At 51.5% G+C, this 13,908-nt stretch overlaps 6 protein-coding genes across 6 annotated transcripts; 3 read left to right on the top strand and 3 right to left on the bottom strand.

Moving 5' to 3' along the window:
• Positions 1-29: 29 nt before the first annotated feature.
• BDV14DRAFT_22517 (rRNA-processing protein RRP15) lies at positions 30-1,151 on the top strand. Its single transcript, XM_073776324.1, has one exon. The coding sequence runs from the start codon at positions 191-193 to the stop codon at positions 1,046-1,048; it is 858 nt and encodes a 285-aa protein (XP_073621927.1). The 5' UTR covers positions 30-190; the 3' UTR covers positions 1,049-1,151.
• Positions 1,152-1,211: 60 nt separating this feature from the next.
• On the bottom strand, positions 1,212-1,932 carry BDV14DRAFT_206126 (ferredoxin family 2Fe-2S iron-sulfur cluster binding protein; the record flags this gene model as incomplete). Its single annotated transcript, XM_073774855.1, has 3 exons — positions 1,212-1,456; positions 1,514-1,620; positions 1,667-1,932. 3 exons carry the CDS (start codon positions 1,930-1,932, stop codon positions 1,212-1,214), a joined length of 618 nt encoding a protein of 205 aa, XP_073621926.1.
• Positions 1,933-2,070: 138 nt separating this feature from the next.
• Positions 2,071-4,195, top strand: BDV14DRAFT_22504 (mitofusin complex protein UGO1). Its single transcript, XM_073776323.1, has 2 exons — positions 2,071-2,557; positions 2,610-4,195. The coding sequence occupies exons 1-2, from the start codon at positions 2,159-2,161 to the stop codon at positions 3,726-3,728; spliced, it is 1,518 nt and encodes a 505-aa protein (XP_073621925.1). The 5' UTR covers positions 2,071-2,158; the 3' UTR covers positions 3,729-4,195.
• A 348-nt stretch (positions 4,196-4,543) lies between these two features.
• On the bottom strand, positions 4,544-6,250 carry hapX (bZIP transcription factor HapX). Its single transcript, XM_073770695.1, has one exon. It carries the CDS (start codon positions 6,058-6,060, stop codon positions 4,663-4,665), a length of 1,398 nt encoding a protein of 465 aa, XP_073621924.1. The 5' UTR covers positions 6,061-6,250; the 3' UTR covers positions 4,544-4,662.
• Positions 6,251-7,606: 1,356 nt separating this feature from the next.
• Positions 7,607-11,310, top strand: BDV14DRAFT_194158 (glycosyl hydrolase family 71-domain-containing protein; the record flags this gene model as incomplete). Its single annotated transcript, XM_073771888.1, has 5 exons — positions 7,607-7,685; positions 8,045-8,151; positions 8,200-8,841; positions 8,901-9,491; positions 9,769-11,310. The coding sequence occupies 5 exons, from the start codon at positions 7,607-7,609 to the stop codon at positions 11,308-11,310; spliced, it is 2,961 nt and encodes a 986-aa protein (XP_073621923.1).
• Positions 11,311-11,457: 147 nt separating this feature from the next.
• Positions 11,458-13,347, bottom strand: BDV14DRAFT_22465 (uncharacterized protein). Its single transcript, XM_073776322.1, has 5 exons — positions 13,053-13,347; positions 12,901-13,005; positions 12,481-12,854; positions 12,329-12,396; positions 11,458-12,258 (listed from the first exon to the last, which is right to left on the bottom strand). The coding sequence occupies exons 1-5, from the start codon at positions 13,236-13,238 to the stop codon at positions 11,606-11,608; spliced, it is 1,386 nt and encodes a 461-aa protein (XP_073621922.1). The 5' UTR covers positions 13,239-13,347; the 3' UTR covers positions 11,458-11,605.
• Between the last annotated feature and the right edge of the window lie 561 nt (positions 13,348-13,908).

Below are 13,908 nucleotides of genomic sequence, written 5' to 3'. Positions count from 1 at the left end.
AATGAGTTCCCCACGACGAGATGGAGGTGACTTAAGAGAGAACAGCGGAGGCGAAAGTCGAAGAGGCCAACGGTAGCCCCGCGACCAATCAGAGTGCGCGGCTCTGTTCCGCCCGCAACGCAGAAAAAAAAGTAGAATGTAGCGGCTTCACCAGATCAACACTTCACAGTTCACAACTCACAATCTCAAAATGCCTCTTACTACGAGTCAGAAGAAGAGAAAGGTCCTCGAGGGCTTCCAGGGAAAAACAGGCCGCCCAAACAAGAAGTTCAGAAAGCAACGCGCATATCACAGCAGCTCCGAAGAGTCCGACAATGAGCCCACCGATTTTAAAGCAGTTGATCTTGCCGATTCCGACGAGGAGGTAGAGGAAGAGGCTCCGAAGAAGACGAAGCAGAAGCAACAAGAGAAGAAGGAAGCACCGAAACCGCAACCCAAGGAAGATTCTGAAGACGACGAAGAATCCGCTTCAAACGCCGACTCCGATGCGGACGACGATGATGGTGAAGATGCCGATTCCGACGACGAGTCTATGCCCAACGGTTCAATAGGCACAAGAAAGGTCCCGAAGCGCAATGATCCATCCGCATTCTCGACTTCCATTTCCAAGATTCTTGCAACGAAACTACCGACATCTGCACGGGCGGATCCAGTTCTTTCGCGCAACAAAGCTGTCACGCAGGCCACCGCTCAGGTCGCCGAAGAGAAGCTGGATAACCAGGCGCGGGCCAAGCTACGAGCAGAGAAGAAGGAGGAGCTAGACCGGGGTCGTGTTCGTGATGTTCGGGGTATTGGCAGTGGGCAAGCTGGTGCGGTGGCCGAGGAGGAGAAGCGTCTGCGCAAGATTGCGCAGCGCGGTGTGGTCAAGCTGTTCAACGCCGTTCGCGCAGCGCAGGTCCGCGGTGAAGAAGCAGCGAAGGACGAGAAGAAAAAGGGGACGGTTGGTATTGGCGAGCGTGAAAAGGCCGTCAACCAGGTCAGCAAGCAGGGTTTCTTGGAGTTGATCAATGGAAAGAAGGGGAAGCCGCTCAATATTGAAGAGGCTTGAGTGATGTTCTATTTCTAATCATATCCACGGCGTTACGGATCATGGGGTCAAAAGTTATGTACAGATCTTGGGTCATTGATTTGTTCAATGTTTGAATGGAGATACCTCATTATATTAAAACACCGCCGCTTTGTTCAGCAATACTGTACATGTATGTCATCACCTAGCTCTTCGACTGGAAGTCGCTCGCCTGCAGATTCCGAGTCATGGAGGGTAGTCGCACAACCATTCCATCCAATTCCTTGCTCATCACTACCTGGCATCCCAGTCGCGACGTTTCAGTCAAACCGAAAGCCAAATCGAGCATATCGTTCTCATCATCCGAGGGTTCCTCCATCTTGTCGAACATATCGGGGTCCTCCACAATAACATGGCATGTAGAACAAGCGCACGACCCGCCGCAGGCACCTAGATAGCATTTCGATCAGCGCAAGAGAAGAGAGATGGCAGAAAGACAGCTCTAACCTTCCATTTCTAGATCATTGGCTTGCGCAATGTCCAGCAGATTATCGCCCTCCGACACTTGAAAGTTGTAATTCTCGCCATCTTTGTCAACAAAGGTGACATTAATTCTAACCAGTCAGCTTGCTGCGAAATAAGCGGTCGTGGAGAACTCACTCCTCTCCCGGCTTCGGGGGTGTGATATGGCCGTGCTGCATTCTCGTTGAGGCCGAGAAGCTTCGCGGTGTGTCGATTTGCTTCCAGAGTGATTGCGCTCGCGGTGAAGTAGCCTTTCTCGTAGTCATCTGTATCCGGCTCGAGCAGGGCGCACGAGGCATCCGTGAGCTATAGCTGACGAACCGAGCCGACTGGGAGCGACAGGCGCGCTCTCCAGCGGCTGCCTTGCGAAGTAGATTCAGACCGGCGTCTTTCCAGAATGCCATTGTTGAAAAAGGTTGGCTAGAAAATCAAGATAAAGCAAGAGAAGCGAGCGTCGTTGAGGAGCGAGTCAGAGGCAAAAAGCAAGCAAAGCAGGGAAATAAAAATCCCGACGGAGAAAGGCGGCGTTCCCGGACTTTTCACGACTTCAACTTTCTTCTCCTCTCCATCTTCCTCTGCCCCTCACCAATCACCGCCATACGATAATAATATTCCTCTTCAAGCTTCAACATGTCCTCTCGCGACGGACCTAATCCTTTGCGACCATACTACGTCCCTCCCGCAATCGGCTTCGACCAAGATGGCTCCTCAGCGCCCCCCAATGCATCATCGGCCCAAGTTTTCGGAAACACGGCGCGTGACCTGCTCCCCGACCTAGACTATTCGGACTATCTTGAAACATCGCCTTCGGTGTCTGGATGGGTTCGAGATGCTTTGGATACCGCGTTCAAGCGTTATAGCACGGTGCTCATGGCACAGCCGTTCGATGTCGCGAAGATCATATTGCAGTCATATGTGGTGCCAGATGATTCAGTCGGCCAATTCGCCAAGGGCGACCACCAGCGATCAGGAAGGGGCAGTAGAACTGATTCATACGATGATATGGGTTCCGAAGAGGATGAGGAGGCTGTTCGTACCAGTTTCGTTCCAGCCGCAAGAAGGTAGCTAACAAGATCAATAGGACCTATCCTCAGACGATGAGAGCAGCTACTTTACCTCTGCTGCGCCAGCAGTATCATCTCCAACTTCTCGACGCCCAAAGCCTCGTCACCGCATTACAGATCGCAGCGGATATATCACAACTTCTTCCTCGTCCAGGTCTACCACCCGAAATGCGCTCGCCCTCAAGAATCCCTCCTCCCTGATCGAAGTTCTTTCACAGCTATGGACTACCAGTGGGCCTACGTCATTATGGAAGGCGACCAACGCAACCTTTATATACTCCCTGCTGCTTCCGACTCTGAATACCTTCATCCGCAGTCTTTTGTCCGCCATTGTGGGGTTGCCTGAGGACGACATCACCCCGTCTATGGCCAGCGATATCCTCACCTCTACTTCTCCGATAGTGACACTAGTCCTGTCATTCATCTCCTCTTCTCTGTCGGCCGTTCTTCTATCTCCCATTGACACGGCTCGCACATTTCTTATTCTGACTCCCGCCACTCACGGGCCTCGCTCTCTTCTCCGCGCCATCCGCCAGCTCCCAACACCTAACTACACGATTCCTCCGCATCTCGTCCCAATCACCATCCTTCATTCCAGCTTGCCAAGCTTAATCCTTTCCAGCACGCCATTGTTCCTCAAATCATACCTCTCGATTGACCCTGTTTTGCACCCGTCCTCTTGGAATATCCTCAGCTTCATCGGTTCCGGCATTGAACAAGCTATCCGCTTCCCCCTCGAGACGATCCTACGCCGTGCGCAAATAGCCACTTTCACCTCCCCCAGCATCCGACAGAATGCCGCAGGCTCTATCCGCCCCGCAATATCCGACGCCGCAGCCCAAGCCTCAGAAGTCGAAACTATTGTCCCAACTCCGCAAACCTACCGCGGCGTCGTCGGAACAATGTGGGGCATCGTCTACGAGGAAGGTGTCCAGCCCACGCCTGAAGCTCAACGCGCCCGCGAGGTCTTGGGCAAACCCGTCTCCACTCGTAAACGCCAGGGCCAGGGCATTCAGGGTCTCTACCGGGGATGGAGAATCGGCATGTGGGGTGTCGCTGGAAGCTTGGGCCTCAGTCTACTGAATGGTGCGGGGGGTGCAGAAGACGGGCCTATGCCTAGCGGTGGCCGTTTCTAAGATCTCCCTACCCATCCACCTTTTTTCCGCTAACCCAGCTATATACCCTCTATCTTCTCTTTCTACCACCTCTCCCCCTCTTTCTTTCTTTCTTCCTTACGTTTCTTGTAATACTGCTATCGCTAACGTCGCGATGGGACATGTCCCGTACATTTATCTATCTATACCCAACTTGATATACATGGGAGGTTGAATCTGGGAGCATAGGCGTTGGCTATCTTGTTTCTGTTCGATTCCATCTCATCATGTTGACGGCCTTTGTCTCATACTTCCTATAGTCATTTTGTATTATGCTTAGCGCCTCTCTGCTCTCAATATCTATCTGAATCAGATTGCATATAGTGCAAGATAATGCTTTACCTACTACCTTCCCTCACGTTGAATACCCATGTTCTTGATGTATGGAGAAATATGGGACATGTAAAAAATTGTGTTCCAGAGCAAACCTACTGAAAGTTGATCACATCGTTCTATTTTCAAATAGGAAAAGACATCTCTCCGTTCGTGATTTTATTTTCTATACCAGGTCAAGATGAAATGGAACCAGTTAGATAAGAGAACAAGATGGACCAATATATATATGATCTTATTTTGATTGAGTGAAAAAAGCACAAGAACGCCGTCATTCACCCGTCTAGTCATAGCAATTCCATAGGACCCGGCCCCAATTGAAGAAGTCGATTAGCATTACGACGTATCCAACCTGGCCAGCCTAGCCAATTCGTTTGCCCTTTTGTTTTGGTTTGTGTTGTGTTGTGGTCAGTCATGTCTTATAAGGTAAGACTGATTTTTATGTATCGTTTGAGCCGAGAGAAAAAAAAAAAAAAAAGCGGTGTATAATACAAACTCAGACAGTATGAGTCAGGTTTGGGTATCATCAATAGAAAGGAAGAAAGCGACAAAGAGCAAGAACGATAAGACGAAATGCAGGGTTCTATTTGTCGGCAAACCGTCGGTCGAAGTAGCGCAGCACGCCCATCACACTCGCGGCCTCAACTTCCATCGCGGCGCGCGAGGAGGGCGTGGTTCGGCTGACGTCTCTAGGGTTGGGGAGGGTGTGGAGCTTTGGTAGCCATGAGGCGAGTTCATCGCTGGCACGGGAGAAGTTAGGGTGCCGTGAGAGAGTTGTGAATGCATCAGCGCAGGAGAGCGTGAGTGGTGTTGATGCGCGCTCGACGGTTTGACGAGGAGGGGCAGGTGCTGGGGCACGAGTCTGGCAGCATCCGCCGTCGGCTCCTTTACCGCCGCAGCATCCGGTTGGTGTGCCGCTGGCAGATCGGGATGCGGCTAGGGTCTTGCAAAAAAGAGTTCTCCGAGGATCTGAGACACATGCCGAGCATGTTCCAGGTCCGTTGGCGCAGGGGTTGGCTGCTGTTGCCTGGCTGATGGGTGGTAGGGTGACCTCTGAGCGAACATCACTGTCGGAAGGGGGAGGTGTGAATTGAGAGATGTTCTGGATAGGAGCTAGGCGGTTGCTCTCAAAGGCACTGCTGCGACGGCGCTGTTCCTCTTGAGCAGCCATTTCTGCGCAAATGCAGGGTGTTCCATCCTGGCAGAAGCCGCAGGGGTCAACTGGGGGCGAAGAGACTGGGCTAACAGTGTCTTCATGATGGTGAGGAGCGGCAAATCGAGTCGTAAAGTCTATTTCCATTTCCTCGGGCTCAGGTTTTATTTTTGGCTCTGGCGCACGATTCATCTCGAGCCCGGGCATAGCGAAAGCGTCTTCGATGCACTGACAATGCGAAGTAGAGCATCGGTTGCAGCCCAAAGGAACCTCCTCTGGTAGGTTGTGGCTGCTGGTGGTCGCATGCCTGTCGGTTCCAACGCGACTCCTTGAAGAACGAGGCGGCAGGGGCACCGCATCGGTGCTTGAGGTGTTTTTAAACTCCTTCACCAGTGTTTCGCGTGCAGCTCTTTCGACCGAAACCTCCTTTTCAAGAGCATGGCAGCGGTCGCGCCACCATGACATTTCAGTTCGACATTGTTCTAACTCTCGCGACAAATCCGAGATCTGATCTTTGAAGGTGTTGACATGAATCTCATGGTCGTCCTCAATGACCTTGATTTGGTCCTCAAGTTCGTTGACACGGGCGGCTCGGCGTTCTCGAAAAGCTCTTTGGGCAGCACGATTTTGCGCCTTTCTCTTTGTAGGTGGCGTATCTGTGGCCGGTTTACGGCCTGGTTTAGGGCGTGGTGGGATAACCCATTCCTTGGAGGTGACGGATCCGGGTGTGCCGGGTCCGGGTGACGGTGAAACTGTGGGCTTGGCAACCAACGCGGGGGCCAAAGGCGCAGAAACTGGAGCGATCGAGAGTGCCGACTGAGCAGCCATGGCGCTCGTATTATTGAGTTATCAGCTCAATGAACTCTGAGATGATGTTAGCTGCATTTGAATCGAATCGGGGAGAGGAAGGCGAACGGTGAAGGTGGTACGGGGGATTACCGCTTCGGCCGGAGAAGCGGAAGTGCGTCCTTCAGCAGAAGCGAGAAATTAGGAGAGCAGAGAGGATTGTCGAGAGAAAATATATTTTCTATGAGATGTAGATGCAGCATCTGAGAAGGAGCAATATAATTGGGAGAGCAAAGGAGGGGAGAGGGGGAGAGTGGTCGGGGAGGGCAGGGAGGGAAGTGGTCTTATTATGAACGAAGTCGACTCGGGAGTTCGGGAGGGGAGAAAAGACCGTCGGCTCACTGATTGATTAGATCCCACAGATGATCTGATAAGGCGCCTTCCGACCTCGGAGTGAAGGGTCAACGCGAGCTGTGGGACGCTGAGAACATGGTACAGTCTGGTCATTGGCTACAATAGAGTTAAGTCACGTCGACAGCATCCACGGTAAACCCGCGGTCAATGATCATCATTTTGCAGCTGGAGCCGGAGCTGTCGCGGTCGTTTGGAAGATCCAGAGTTTAGGGTTCTGGCATCAACATCACATCACACTTTCAGCTTAATGGGAGTGATCTAACCATTCAAGCAACTTATTTCAGAGTCTACAGTAGCTAAAGTCTGCAGTTCTGGTGTCACATGAAATGCTGTATACTGGGTCGGAAGCGGGAAATTCTCGTTGTGGAGGGCTGGTTATCTGATGGCACTAGTGCCGCACTAGACCCGTTCTGGTTAGGCCTTGCTGGGCTGTTGACGACAGATTCTCGAGATGACTGTTCTCCTCCACTCCGCTGTTCATCCTGAGCAATGATACTGCCCTTACTGGATACTCTACCAAGCAACCGGCTGAAAAATTCTTTTTCTTTTACTAAGAGCTCGGTAATAGGATTCCTGTCGCGGCAGACACGGTTGAGCTTATTCCTGCGCTTCGTGCGCCAACGTCGACTGCCTGACCACTTTGACCACCGAAAAACGGAACATCATCCGCTGGACGGTACGTGCTTTCCGCCACCTTGAGGGTTGGCATATTCTTTTGTCTCAGTTGTTGTTGGGATTTAGCCGTGGCGATTCATTGGTGGCTTGGTCCCGTTCAAGGTGCACTCAAGATGCAGATGTCGAGCAGGCAACAGGCTTGGTCGCAGCTATGTAGAACCCTTTGACAAGATGTGCAGTACCAAATGTGGGTTGGCAAACCCACGAGGAGCGGTAAACCTCATCCATTGCTGCCTTGGCTATGGGGGAACAGTCATTAACTCTGGCTTGGTGACTCCAGGTACAGATTATCTGGACATGATTGAACTCAAGGGTCTTGAGACGTGTCATATCTGACCCTTTACCCTCTTACTCCTCTTTCCAGTCATTAGAGAGACTTTAGAAATATCTACCCAAGTCCATCAATGTGTACATGTATCGGTCATAAGCTAATTGTCGTTGTCCTCGATCTTTCTAGGAACGTTTGATCTTCCGATAATACTTTAGTCACGCGACCAGAATGAAGCGCCTAGATCGTTTTCTGCGTCGCATTCAGGACAAAGTGGAAGAAATCCAATCTTCTTCCAGCAGTTGTCATGGTCAGTAGTTTGAGTCTTTCCTTTCATGTTTTCAATCCCGTCAAAGGCTAGTCTTCGGATTAGACCTTCTGAGCATCCACCTTCCCAAGTACATAACTCCCCTTTCATTCTTTCTCCACGTAAGAAGGGCACCAATGTCCAAAATTAACCCCGCCTGCTTTATGACTTGCCTGTTCCCTTTCATGTCTTGAAGCCAATGTCGGTTTCTCTACAGCGTCTTTTCTCCATTTTCATGGAGTTGAAAAGGCACCGCTACGCAACACTAGCATCATCACGATTAATGATGTCGGATGGTCCTCCGCAGCTCTACCACTATAAATGAGGATCTCCTTCTAATGCCCGTTTCTCATTCTTTCCAGCTGAAACACCAGTCTATGCTCAACCACCACCAGCCGTATTCCCGCAATATGCGCCGCAAGCTCCGATTCTACCGTCGGAGCCACTGAGCGTATTCGCTCATTTCATTGTAAGACAGCCATCCATATATCTATCCGAGAGAATGCTAACAACGCAGGTCGGAGTCGCAGCAGCAATGTCCCCAGCCGACTGGGAGCACGACATCCTCGAAGCCCAGAAAGCCCATATAGACGGCTTCGCCCTCAACATCGCACCCCAAGACGATTACACGGATCGTGTTCTTCAGACAGCCTACGACGTTGCTGAAAGGATCGGCAACTTCTCGCTTTTCCTTTCGTTCGATTATGAATCTGGCGGACCATGGCCGATCGATCGAGTCATTACTACAATCAATACGTACAAGGACAGACCTTCCCAATACTTATACAAGGGACTACCGTTGGTGTCTACCTTTGAAGGAGTCGGAAGTGCAAATGACTGGCTCGCGATAAAGAGTGCAACTGGCTGCGCATTTATACCAGATTGGACGAGTCTTTCGCCGGCAGGTTTACCCAGTGTTTACAAAGTGGTGGATGGTGCGTTCAGCTGGGATGCCTGGCCAGTTGGAGCACGGGAGAAGGATACATGGAGTGACAGAGCGTGGATTGATGCTCTTGCCGGAAAGCCGTTTATGATGTCCGTTTCTCCATGGTTTTATACAAGCCTTCCACAATGGAATAAGGACTGGCTTTGGCGGGGTGATGACCTGTGGCATTACCGCTGGGACCAGGTGGCTGAATTGCAGCCTGCCTTGGTTCAGGTGTGTCTGACTGCTCCTAGCCTAAATATTGGATTAAGTTGACCTTTATACTCGTGCAGATTCTCACCTGGAACGATTACGGCGAGGCGCACTACATTGGGCCGATTTATGACCAAGGGATACCGGATGGAGCACAGCGCTATGTAAGGGGATGTCCTCATGACGCATGGCGGGAATTTCTGCCGCATTACATTGATGCCTATCGACGACGAAGCGCGATGCTTCGCGAAGGCGCGTTTCATCCGAGCGCGGTGACCTCGTACACCCCCCAACGCCCGCTTTCATTTACAGACAAGATCGTATATTGGTACAGGCTCAACCCGAGCTGCTCCGGCAGTGCTGGTGGTACAACAGGGAATAACCCAAATTGGGGCCAGCCGAGATTAGAACCAGGGGAAGTGTCACAAGATCGAGTGTTCGTCAGTGTGCTTGTCGTAGAACCGAGTCAGGTTTACATACAAATTGGGTCTGCAGCTCCTACGATCTGTTCTGCTGGGAAGCCCGGGATAAATCACTGTTCCGTTCCTTTTGATGGGAATACAGGGCCAGTGCGGATTGCGATTGTGCGCTGGGACGAAGAGGTTGTGGCAACCATGGGGCCTGCCATAACAGAAGAGTGTGCGGATGGTAGAGTTAACTGGAATGCGTTTGTTGGATCTAGCTAGACTTAGAAAGCGATCAAGAAAGATTTCAAGTTGTGCTCGTGAAGCTGATTGTTGTCGCCATCGTGGTGGTTGTTTACGTATCGGGAGTTGATAAGCGCAGACCATTTGGTGACTCCTCAGTTCTCCGCATGACCGCAGCTCTTCCTCCGTCTCTTCTCCAACTCTCCTCCATCCTCTTCCTCATCTCTCTCCCCTTCACTCTCATTCAATTTTACTTCGCCAATTCATCTCTCTGCTTAGTATAGATATCACAATGACCAAGAAAATATTCGGCCAGCAGCAGAACCTGGCTTACCGCCAGTATGCTCAGCTGCCTGAAACCCTCCACTTCGATTACCAGCCTCCGACTACCGTCAACCCCCCTGCTCGCCCCAGCGCCAGCGCCAGCCCCAAGACAATCGACCCTGATGACTATTCGCAGGCCTACTGTGACTTTATGACAAATCATCCGACGATCTTCCACGCTGTTGACGGCTTCGCAAAACAACTTGAGGCCAAGGGCTACAAGTACCTTTCTGAGCGGGAACTCTGGACACCGAAGCTTGAGCGCGGAGGGAAATACTACACCACAAGGAATGCAAGTGCCTTGATCGCGTTCTCTGTTGGGTCGGAGTACAAGAGTGGCAATGGTCTTGCTATCATTGCCGGTCATATCGATGCCCTCACGGCTAAGCTGAAGCCTGTCTCTAAGCTTCCCAACAAGGCCGGGTACGTCCAGCTGGGTGTTGCTCCTTACGCTGGCGGTCTGGGCAAGACATGGTGGGATCGCGATCTGTCCGTCGGTGGCAAGGTTCTCGTCCGCAATGCCAACACCGGCAAGGTCGAGTCCAAGCTGGTCAAGCTTGACTGGCCGATCGCCCGTATCCCCACGCTCGCAGAGCACTTTGGCGCCCCCTCCCAGGGCCCCTTCAACAAGGAGACTCAGATGGTTCCCATAATTGGTGTCGATAACTCAGATCTTTTTGGTGACAAAGCTTCCTCCAGCGTTGATGGCATCGAGGCCGGGACATTCGCCGCCACGCAGCCACCCAAGCTCGTCAAGGTGATCTCCAACGAACTCGGTATCACAAACTACAACAGCATCCTCAGCTGGGAACTCGAGCTCTTTGACAGCCAGCCCGCGCGCCTGGGCGGTCTTGAAAAGGACCTCATCTTCGCCGGCCGCATCGACGACAAGCTCTGCTGCTACGCCGCGCACGAAGCCCTCCTCGCCTCGTCAGACGAGACATCCCCCTCATCCATCAAGATGACGGGCTACTTTGACGACGAAGAAATCGGCTCTCTCCTCCGCCAGGGCGCCCGCTCCAACTTCATGTCCTCCGTTATAGAGCGCATCACGCAGTCCTTTGCCCCCTCCTACGGACCTGACCTCCTCGCTCAGACCGTCGCAAACAGCTTCCTCATCTCCTCAGACGTCATTCACGCCGTGAACCCGAACTTCCTAAACGTCTACCTCGAGAACCACGCGCCCCGTCTGAACGTCGGCGTTACAGTCTCCGCAGACTCAAACGGGCACATGACCACCGACTCCGTCAGCTACGGGTTCATCAAGCGCGTCGCCGAAAAGGCGGATAGTAAGCTGCAGGTCTTCCAGATTCGAAACGACTCTCGCAGCGGAGGCACGATTGGGCCGATGACAAGCTCGAGAATCGGGATGCGCGCTATCGATGTGGGCATTCCGCAGCTTAGTATGCACAGTATTCGGGCGACAACGGGAGCACGGGATCCCGGGTTGGGTGTTCAGTTGTTCAAGGGATTCTTTGATCACTTTGAGGAGGTTGATAAGGAGTTTGCTGATTTTTAGGAAAGTGATTTGGCTTGCATAGTCGTTGGTGTTGGGCTGTGTTTGGTATAAATAGTCTAGCTTTGTATGTAGAATTACATGTGCAGTGCTTATACAAGAAACCTGACCTTCCGAAGTAGGCTGTTTTTGAAAATGGAAGGTATAAACATTATTCAACATAGTAAAACGCGTATGCAGCGGATCCTCGACAGTTCATTCGGTCCATCTCAAACCCTCAACAACACCTGGACGGTTTTTTTTTATTTCTGCATCTCCCCATCAAACATCATATCCTCACAATAGAGAGACTCGACACTTACTTCCTCTCACTCTCAATCACACCCTCCCCAGCCCCATCAGCAAAAGGCGAAGAAGACGAGGACGAGTCAGTCCTAACCTCAGTCCTCACAATAACACCGTCGATCTTCGTTTTCTCCCCATCACCACTATTCCCCTTCGTACTCCCCCGACTCCGATTCATTCTTCTGCTACCCTCTGTCCCTCCGATATCTGCATCTCTCTCGTCCCCAGCATCACTCCCCACATAAACCCTTGCCTGCGTCCTCGGCTGAATAATCCCAGCTCCAGCGCCATACTTTAACGCCAGGAACCGATCCGCGTCGCCCTCACAAGTCCCATACTCAAGGTCATCGATGTGAGTCGTGATCGTTGTCTCAACGCCTAGTCTTAACCCTCCTCTACTACCAGCAACACCCCAGTAAGAAGGCGGACTTATCTCATGGAGCGGGACATGCCCGTGGCCACGCCCAAGGCTGCGCGAGAGATTCTTAGAGCGGGATTTGAGGTTGAAGTGGTTGTGGGCGTTGTGGTGATGCCGGCTTGCTGTTAGGGATGAGAGGAGTTGAGGGATTATGCGGGAAACGAGAGGGCGGAGGGTTGGTAGGCAGGCGCAGATTATTCCGACGTTGCATTCTATTGCGGACCAGGTTGCTGCGCCGACGTTGTCGTCTAAATAAAGGTTAGTTGAATGCATTGCTTGTATGGGTAGAGAAGGGTTTGGGGGTTGAAGGAGACGTACAGGTTGGGTCTGACGAGTCGGAGATTTTCTTTAGAGACAGGAGGCGGCAGATGCTTGTTACGCAGACGCTGGATCACGGAATCAAGGTCAGCATATTTTCTTTCTTCCTTTCCTTCTTTTCGTAGGTAGTAAGTAAGTCGAAGGAAACATACAAACCACCCAGCGCAAAAATCGAAATAAGAGCAACCCTCTGCTTCATCGGTAACTCGAGCGCAGCTAACGCCGGGATCGGTATAACCAGAATAGCCAAGTCGGTAGCAATATGCATACTCGCGTTCGAGAACCACAGTCCCTTCATGCTAATACAGTACCCCGGGATCGAGGGGTCCCAGAATTTAGCCACGGGGATGCAATTCAGGAATCCGCTTAGCACGGCCCATGTACCGTATGTTGCGAGCAGGGCGATCATGACCCAGCATGTGTGGCGCATGCGTCTTGATGGGAAGACGCGGAAGTATTGCATTAGGATTGATGCTTTTGCGCAGAGGAGGGCGGCGTTGTACAATGGAATTGTGAGCCAGAAGGCCTGGAGATATTAGTCTGTGGTTTGGTGGTTAGAGATGGTTGCTTACCTTCATTTGTTCATTGTATATTGGCTTGGGAATGTCCACCAGGTGCATGCCCATTCCATTTAGGGCTTCCACTATAAAGAATGACATGAAAATGAATGAGAGCATCTGCGTTGTATTAGCAGTTTTCAATGTTGTTAGCGCAGCTTCATTACCAAAGCAATGATGATCATCCAATCGTTGGCTTCAATTCGCTTGATGAGCTTCGTCCGAGTATAGACCCTGGCAGTAACAAGTAAGGTTGCAAGACTGGTGAAGACGATACTGATCACCAAGGCCTGGGTTCCACGGGGTGAGAGGTAGCTCCTCTGTCCCTCGGTGCGAGGTTCGACCATAGTCATTGAGTTTATTTCGAGCCAAATGGCAGAAATCGGGCTTTGGTTTAAAGTGAATGAGAGTATAGTATAGCTCAAGGTGCTCGAGTCATAGAATGCAAGAGTGGCATGGCAGCAGATTGATATTGGATGTTCAGATTGAGCTTCCTGGTGAGGACGAACGCACTATAAAGTACAACGTTCGCCATGGACCTCTAGGTCGAGAGACTCGACGAATAGGTTGGTATGTGGCTTGGCCGCGCGACTCATGATTCAAGCCTCCATGTGATAAGGCACTGTCAGGAATCGTATGCTATACGGACAAGCATCTTGGGCGAGGGGAGATGGCGAGGAGCCCGCTTTGCCATGGATGCGATGGCTGCCCGATCCAATTGAATCTCGACCGAGCCGAGCTAAGAGACTTTCACAAAAGAGACTTTGGCTCTAAACGGGCTGGCAAGTATCAATGAAGATTGTCAAAGCAAATAAGACATATCTAAACCTACCGTACCTGCTCACCAGCCTGCACAGCCGGAGATCGGGTCACCGGGTGCATAAGCTCGCGTGGTTCAGCACTGGTCCACTGTTGCTCGGGGATATGTCCTGAAGAGCTAATCTTGCAGTAGTCATATGTAACATGTCTGCTTATCCGGAGTATTATTGTTGTAACTTTGCGTGGTGTCGATTTGAGCTCGGT

This window comes from Aspergillus stella-maris (assembly GCF_047715825.1).
Source record: "Aspergillus stella-maris strain CBS 113639 unplaced genomic scaffold BDV14scaffold_121, whole genome shotgun sequence".
Lineage (NCBI taxonomy): Eukaryota > Fungi > Ascomycota > Eurotiomycetes > Eurotiales > Aspergillaceae > Aspergillus > Aspergillus stella-maris.
The sequence above is the reverse complement of the archived record's forward strand: the minus strand, read 5'-3'. Positions and strand labels throughout refer to the sequence as shown.

What these genes read in the sequence shown, in the direction of transcription:
- BDV14DRAFT_22465 (XM_073776322.1), bottom strand. Translation starts at nt 13,238, where the DNA reads ATGACTATGGTCGAACCTCGCACCGAGGGACAGAGGAGCTACCTCTCA. An exon ending in GGATGATCATCATTGCTTTG is followed by an intron (nt 13,006 to 13,052) that starts GTAATGAAGCTG and finishes AATACAACGCAG; the next exon opens with ATGCTCTCATTCATTTTCAT. An exon ending in CGACTCGTCAGACCCAACCT is followed by an intron (nt 12,259 to 12,328) that starts GTACGTCTCCTT and finishes ACCTTTATTTAG; the next exon opens with ACGACAACGTCGGCGCAGCA.
- hapX (XM_073770695.1), bottom strand. Translation starts at nt 6,060, where the DNA reads ATGGCTGCTCAGTCGGCACTCTCGATCGCTCCAGTTTCTGCGCCTTTG.
- BDV14DRAFT_22517 (XM_073776324.1), top strand. Translation starts at nt 191, where the DNA reads ATGCCTCTTACTACGAGTCAGAAGAAGAGAAAGGTCCTCGAGGGCTTC.
- BDV14DRAFT_22504 (XM_073776323.1), top strand. Translation starts at nt 2,159, where the DNA reads ATGTCCTCTCGCGACGGACCTAATCCTTTGCGACCATACTACGTCCCT. An exon ending in CCGAAGAGGATGAGGAGGCT is followed by an intron (nt 2,558 to 2,609) that starts GTTCGTACCAGT and finishes CAAGATCAATAG; the next exon opens with GACCTATCCTCAGACGATGA.